The 7,927-nt window shown below is 49.4% G+C and overlaps 1 protein-coding gene across 1 annotated transcript in view; it reads right to left on the bottom strand.

Annotated features, from left to right (window-relative positions):
- LOC124235252 (deleted in malignant brain tumors 1 protein-like) overlaps positions 1-7,588 on the bottom strand; it is a 26,260-nt gene extending 18,672 nt beyond the window's left edge. The window contains exons 1-4 of the mRNA XM_046652838.1: positions 5,353-7,588; positions 4,024-4,068; positions 1,820-2,143; positions 719-748 (exon numbers count right to left, since the gene is read on the bottom strand). Of these exons, the coding sequence (XP_046508794.1) occupies positions 719-748; positions 1,820-2,143; positions 4,024-4,068; positions 5,353-5,707 (754 nt within the window). The 5' untranslated portion in view covers positions 5,708-7,588. The remainder of the gene's footprint in view (positions 1-718; positions 749-1,819; positions 2,144-4,023; positions 4,069-5,352) is intronic.
- Between the last annotated feature and the right edge of the window lie 339 nt (positions 7,589-7,927).

Below are 7,927 nucleotides of genomic sequence, written 5' to 3'. Positions count from 1 at the left end.
GGTTCTGCCAAATGAGGTGGCAAGGAGATCAAGGCCATTGTGAAAGGCATGTCAAGGTTAGCAATGTACTTGTGGAAAAGCCTTTCTATGCACAAGTCAGACTTATGATGCAGTCGACAACCATTTGGGAAAGTGGTGAAAACCTAAATGAGCTGGACATTAAATCAAATATAGGCATTAAGAAAAAGTGAGTAGAAGCGGGTAACACTTAAAATATATACACATATCTTCTGTTGCTTCCTTTGAAAGCTCTTGGCAAAGTCGTGCTTCCATAGTTATATTGCAAACACGAAAACTTCATTCAGTCCTGGGCCAGGCAGCACGGGTGCTCGATGAGAGGTCTACAGACCCTCCTGATTTTCGGTTGTATGAAAATGCAGATTCTCTAGTCCCACCTCCCCAGTCAGAGTCTCGGGAGGGGGTGACCTGAATTCCAAGGACCTGCATTCAAACACATGCCCTCCTTGATCCTGATATGGCCTGAAATTTGAGTCGAAGGCAAAATGAAATTGAGGACGACGTGCCTGTATAACCACATGGTGCATTTAGACTACGCCTTCAAGAAGTTTCTGTTGCCTTTGTATTTCTAGAAGGGACACAAATCATACTTTTATGCAGAACTCCCACTATTCATTAAAGTTGAGTGAGGCAGTGTTTACTCTGAAGATGAAAAATAGTTTATAAACCAAAGACAAGATATTCTTTTCCAAGTACTTACCAGGTGTTGTGAGAAGATCTGATTCAGAAACTATAAAGGAATAAAAGAAAAATCAGACACGTGTGGGGTTCATCCACAGGGATCCTGAGCGAAATCCACCTTTGAACCATTGCCTTTCTGACACTTGACTCTGAAGTAGAGATGTAGCAACATCGGGTAGCTCAATGTCAACAGATCCGACATCTGTTCTCGAAATTTACTTCAAATTGATATGGACTTCTGGAGTCTCTCGTGTGTGCACCGCAAAATGCTAAACTAGACCCAGGAAATGTGGTGATAAAAAAAAATGGCTATGGATGCCTTAAAAATAACTTCAATGAAATACTCCTCAAGAATTTGTCCATTTTTTTCTGCATATTTCGTGCTGCAGATATGTCTTTTTTCATTAAGATAGAAACTAACCTTTCGTAACCACAGAAAAGCAAATGAGGCTTGTTCAAAAATGCAGGCTCGTTGCTTTTCTTACTTCTTTGAGAAAAGTTAGCATATGCAGCTTGTATTAATGGGCGTGAGGAGCTGAGGTGGAGGGCTTTGATTTAATTTACCAGTTCTCAACTAGCTGAAGGGAATGGCTAAAAGCACAGATTACTAACTATTTGGTCATTTAGTGCAAAAAGCTCAAGAGATTTTGTGCTGACAGAGACAGTGGGAGATGAAATGACTTTTTTCCCCATAAAATGACAGAGGTGGTCATTATTGAGACTTACCACCCTTCATACAGTTATTTGGAGAATTAAATGAGAAGAATCTAGATGAAATGCTTATTGTACTGACTGGCGCATAGTCAGCACCCAACAAGTGTCAACTGCTACAGCAATAAGATTATGATGATGACTATGATTATTCACTCTCCATCACTCACTGTCACAAATATTTCACCTACGTTATCTCATTTGGTCCTTGTGACAACCCATGATGGTAGGGTTCCCTTGTCTTACAGAGAAGTAAACAGAAGCACTTAGAGGAAAATAACTTATCCAAGCCACCACTGTTATTTCCATTTCCCGGAGGGAGAAACCAAGATTTGGAGGAGGACAGACCTCGTTACTATCGTGACTCGGCTCTGTGCTACATTCTTCGCATCATGTATAGGAGACCCACCTGAGCAGATGACGCTGGCATCTTCCCCATGTCCGCAGTTGTGGCTGTTCCAGCCGTTGTGGGCGCAGCTCCACAGGTAGGACTCATATCCTGAGCAGCGCACGTCATCCAGGACGATCGGCCCCGAGCCCTGACCGAAACGGGCATTTCCTGGCGCTGACAGAGCTCGGCCACAGTCGAGCTGCCTGCACACCACGTTGGCGTCATTGATGTCCCAGCTGTCATCACACACGGTGCCCCACGAGCCTCGGTACAGGACCTCCACCCGGCCCTGACAACGGCCCCCTCCGTTCACCAGCCTCAGGGCCAAACCCGATTCGGTCCCTAGAGGAGAACACAGCATTTTCTTGCAGGTTCCTACTGAGAGACAGGGTCTCAGGCCCCTAAAGAATTCATAATTCTTCCCAGTAGACAAAGATCCCTGAGAGAATCACTATCAGGGGTGGACCCTTAACATGCCTCAGTTACAGTTCCTCCTATTATACGGACACCGACTGCTCTTCCATAACCCAATCCATGAGAGCTTCTGAATTAAAAATACACAGGTCCTGGTTTGCATCCTGGAGACGACCTAGAAACTACTCACAGGTTCCTTCACTGAGCATACAGGGGCAGAGCCCCAAGTCCTTTGAACCTGTGACTCATGAATGCTCATGCTGAAGAGTAGCCTGATGCCCCAGGATGTCCTAGCAGGAGCTCTGACATTGGTCCGGGGCTCTGAGGTTGCTTTGGAGAGCATTTCACAACTGGTTCTCCAGGCCCCACAGCTGGGTCTTCGAGGCCAGAATGGCCAGGGTCAGCACGGAGCTGTGCAGAGGGAGAACTGGCACTGTGGACATGACAGAGATCCCAGTGGACACTGACCCAAAACACACAGGTTCCTCAAGACCTCATGTTCAGACAGACTGCTCCCCTCTTTCTGGTACATGGACCAAGAAGGAGGCTCCCACTCAAGCCAGGCTCGCTGGTTCACATGGGATCTCCCTTTGCACAACATGCTCACAACACTCACTCTCACCCCATCCCCTAAAAGTTTCCCTTGAATGAGAGTTACACCCTTGGTACACTCCGCATCATGAGCTTCAGAGAAGGACCCATATGAAACTATCCATTACCGACTGCAGCCGGAGTCTCAGTGCTTGTTATAGTAGTCCCTGCATATACAGATTGTAGAAGGGGAAACAAACAGAAGCTACAAAGTGAGGACTCCTCTGAGGGACTCAAGGACCGAAAATAAAGTAGAATCTGCCAAGGAGATGTCATTCAGGGCTTGAATTATATCTTGCTGGGTGACTTTGGAAATGTCAAGAAACCTGTTTAGCCTTGAGTTCGTCCACTCTAAAAGACTGTTTTTGGGGGCAATATCTCTGTGACAACCTATGGACCCTGGCTCTGACCTTCCCACAGGGACCTGTGCAGGGCTCCAGGGGTGGATACAAAAGACTCTTCCCATCCCGATGCTTCTGACTGATTTCTCTTGTCTAATCATTGGCTTGCACATCTGGTATTGACATGTGTACCATCAGGATTCCCAGCTGATGCATGCTGACTCCTGGGCAGGGACCTTGGTGTGGAGGCTGTCCTTCCTCTTGTCCTAGGGCCAAAGATTGCCCAGGAGATGGGCAGTGACTTTCCTTCCCAAAGCTGAGCTGCCAGAACCTCAGGCTATATTGACTGTACCTCCCAGCGCTCCCACTAGAGGACCCGGGGGGGGTGCACGAGACCTCTGATACCCACAGGCTGAGGGACCATGGTTCCTCTATGTTGAGAAGGAACCAAGGTGGCCTAAGATGGGCTCAGGAAAGGGCACAGGCAAGGATGCTGCCCCAGCTGGTTTGCACCTGCCTTTCCAGGCCCTGCAGCCAGAGACCCAGCACCACAGCCTGGCCAGGGGTCAGCATGCATCATTCAGACCACAGGGCTGGGCACTGAGCATGGGCAACAGGACCTCTTTGGAGACAAGACTCCAACCTCCACCCTAGAGGTCCTTGGAGATGCCTCTGCAGCTTGATTCCTTCCCAACCTCAGGGACATTGTCCATGGAAAGGATACCCATTCAGGCCTGAGGCCTTGTTCAGAGGGCTCCCCTTTGGGAGCGGAGTACTCCCACCTCTTACACCTTCAGCACCCCTTCTGGATCAGAGATCACCTATGGGTGAAGTGGAGTAATGAGCCCAACATGGATTCCACAGAACAAACACTACCTTCCACAGTAGCTGTCAGGGGTACCTCTGTAGAAATCAAAGAACCTACAAAGTGAAGAAAAGAAGAGGTCACTCAATGCTGCCCCTCATTCAAGGAGCGCTGGCCCTCTGCTTCCTCAGCTCTGAAGCAAGAGGTAGATGCAGAGATCCAGAAGCCCCGCCCACTCCTACAAGCCTATGTTTCTTTCTTATGAAACAGAACTCATCTCTTGGTCATTTTGCCAGCCCTCGTTCAAGGCTGAGATGCCACCAAGGACATTCTTGGCTCCTGTCATCATCCTCCCGCCTCCTCTGCTTTCACAGTCACCATCCAAAAACTCACCCCGTTGATTAACACCCTGCCTGATTCACAAGATTGGACTTCAAATACTAACTGCCTACTTCTGTGGCTCAAACACACCCCAAATGACAAACGTCTACTGTCACTGAGATATCCCTGAAAGGTGGTACCAACTAGGAAGGATGACAGTTTCCAAAAACGCAGCCTCAAATGCTGAATTAAAGCTGCTCCAAGTGACAGCTTGGAGGGCCACATTCTCTTGGGAAGCCCATACTCCTGTGGTGGTTGGATTACCAGGGTCACATCCTGTGCATGGCAGCGTGTGCACAACCCAGGCCACATGGCAAATGCCAGAGGTTGCTCTAAAGATGGACAGTTCAACTACAAACTACCCCTTGGGGCACACAACGGGCAGTATCCTCAGAGGTTTCTTTGTGGCTTTAAGGACCCCTTGGTGCCTCAGTGCTGACAGGACTCTGTGAACCAGGGAGGAATGCAGCACTGGGATTTGCTTGGTTGAATCAGGGAGAATTTCTCTTTATCGCTGAATATGTAAATATCTATTGCTTGTCATGTAATCCTCAGTATTGAGAACACACTGGTTACTCCTCATTCCGATTCTGGTATAGATTTAAGAGTGAAGGACCAGAAGTCCCCCATCCTTCTCCCCTCCTTTAAAAGGAGGAGAAAGGGCCACTTAGGAAGGCATTGGGTCATCTCAGGACAGGGACGGCCATGATGCTGCTCATCGGAAGGTGTCCTCTGGGTGATTGTATCGGCAAGTTCTGAAGGGGACTGAGTTTGAAACCCGCCTCTACTACCTCCAGCTTTAGGAGTTCAGGCAAGTCACCTGCGCTCTCTGGGCCTCCATTGCTTTATCTGTGAAAAGGGACAGTAATACCTGCCCTCTAACCTCAAAGAAGACATGACTCAGAGTGGAGCATGTAAACTGCAACCCCGTTATGTGCATGTGCAGTGAGGATGAGGACAGCAGGAGCCCCTGTCCTCAGAGTGGCACAGGTGACAGCACGAGGCGATGCCTGCCCTACCTGAGCACACAACTCCAGCGTCTTCTCTGTGGCCACATTCATGGTTGTACCACCCGCTGTGGGGGCAGCTTGACAGGTAAGGCTCCCATCCCGAGCAGTACACTGCGCCCAGGAGAATATTCCCTGAGCCCTGACCAAAGTGGGCCCCACCCAGGGCTGACACTGAAAGGCCACAGCCGAGCTGCCGACAGATGACATCTGCATCCTGGGCATCCCAGCTGTCATCACACACCGTGCCCCAGTAGCCTTGGTACAGGACCTCCACCCGGCCCTGACAGCGGTCGCCTCCATTCACCAGCCTCACAGGCAGACCTGCATCAAAACAGTGAAAAGCCCTCATCTTCTTGGTCTCCATCCCTGGTTTTCGCCTCCTGGCGCTGTCTATTCTCCTCCTTTCTAGACCCCCGCCCCGTCTCCTTCACTGACTTTTCTCCTCTCTCGGGACCATACGTATGGCTGCTCTCCCAAGCACTGTCTCAGCCCTCTTCTTACTCTATCTTTTCCCACTAAAGGACCTCATGTACTCTGAGAGCTCTCCAGGAAGAGGACCCCAAATCCACCTCTCCAGGGCTGATCAGCCCTGACAACCCCAGCCTTAACCTCTACACCAACATTGTCAACGCCTCCTGGATACCCCAGCCCACCACCCCATGCTCAACACAGACCCTCTCCTCCATTTCAGTCAACAACGTCACCGTGCTCCCCTTCAACTGTGCTGGAAATTAGCTTGTCATCTTTGATTATTCCTTCTCCTCACCTCTTAGATCCAACCTATCTCCAAGGTCGTCTTTCCTTTTATTCCCACCACCATTTTGCCAGGTTAGGCCTTCCTTCTCTTGAACTTGGTCTTCTCCAGGGGCCTCCCAGCTGATCTCCCTACCCTGGCCCCACCTTTCTCTAGTCCATTCACCTTCATTGATTCAACCAGCATTTGTGGAGGGCCTACTGGATGCCCATGCCCATGCTGAGATGATTTATCTGTCTCCCTCAGACTGACTCAAATTTTATCGTTAGAAAGTACAGATATGTTCCAGTCACTTTCCTGCCCCAAATGCCTCAATATACTCTCCACTCACATCAGGGTAAGCCAAAGATGACGTTCGTCCAAGACTGGGCCTTGACCTACCCTATCAACCCACCTGTAAGGGGCTTAGACATCCTGAGCTCCGCCATGAAGATGACCACACCTAGGGAGTCAGCAGGTAACCTATTCCTGTCTGACATGGTCCTGCTAAATCACCCTCACTGATTCTGCAAGGAAAACAGGCAGCAGGTCCTGAGGGATCCAGCCCAACATCTTGACAGAAGGAGCCAAATCCTCGCTCTGGCTTTTCACCCGTTAGTTTGAGGGTACGAGAGATTTCTGCTCAGGGAGTGACCAGAGAGGTTGGAATGGGATGGAAGATAAGGGGGCAGGTGGTTGCTGTGTCTCTTGTAAGAGGAGGGGTCATGGAAGGAGGGAGAGTAGGTACGTTGGACTGTCTCTGGGGTATTCCCAAGGTGCATTTGGGCTTCCTCAGCCCTTCTTACTGTCCCTTTCTGGTCACTCCTGAGAATGCAGAAGAGCTCTCAGTTTCCCTGCCTCAGCCTGGCACTAGCTGGGTGTCAATCCCCAGAAAGCTGCCCCTCGAGTCTCTCCCGGGCAGGCTCTCAAGGCGTGCTCTGAAAGGTCAGGGTGTGGCGTCGACTCATTGAGCCAAGAACTCTCTGGCAGGGTCAGCTGTGCTAAGTGAGCATGTAAAGGACCCCGACATGTCAAAGTTGGAGTGAATGTCACACACTCTCACAGCAGAGAAGGAGGAGAGACGGATACATTTAGTAAGAATCACGCACGAAGGCAAAGGCACCTTTTCTGGGTTCGAATCTCTACCCGGACACTTACCCACCATGTGACCTTAGACATGTAACTATTGACAACTTACCTGACTGTGTCCCAGTTTCCCCATCTGCAAAATGGGGTCATAACACTACTCACATCAAAGTGCTGTTGGGAAGATTTCACGATAACAGCACTTCCTATGTGCATTAGTTGAGCCTTATGTGCCAGGCAGTGTTTTAAGTGCTTTTTAATACATTGATTCATTTGATATATGAAAATAATTTTGTGCAGGGTACACAGCAAGCCCTGGGAGGATGTCAGCTATCTTCAAGAAAACTGTCATTCACAGTGAGAAGAGGCACTGTCTCTGCTAACTGAAGCCAATGTCATGCAAGGGATGGATGGTTGGATGAATAGATGGATGGATAGATGAATGAATGGATGGATGAATAGATGGATGGATGGATGAATAGATGGATGGATGGATGAATGAATAGATGGATGGATGGATGGATGGATGGATGGATGGGAGGTGACAGAAGAAGGAAGAAGAATGAAAGATGGGACTGGCTGAGTGTTCGTCTGGGATGTGCCTAGGCTCTTGGCACCCCTTGACCCCTCCCTCTCCATCCCTGCTTTCTAAAGGGTAGGCACTTGCTCTGTGGCCAAGACTACACTAAGCCTCAACTAGCCAACAGCAGCAGCAGCAGAACTGGTGGACCCAGCCAACGAGCAAAACCCCGGGAAGACAAGGAA

This window comes from Equus quagga, chromosome 2 (genome assembly GCF_021613505.1).
Source record: "Equus quagga isolate Etosha38 chromosome 2, UCLA_HA_Equagga_1.0, whole genome shotgun sequence".
Classification (NCBI taxonomy): domain Eukaryota; kingdom Metazoa; phylum Chordata; class Mammalia; order Perissodactyla; family Equidae; genus Equus; species Equus quagga.
This window is presented reverse-complemented; position numbering and strand designations above follow the sequence as displayed.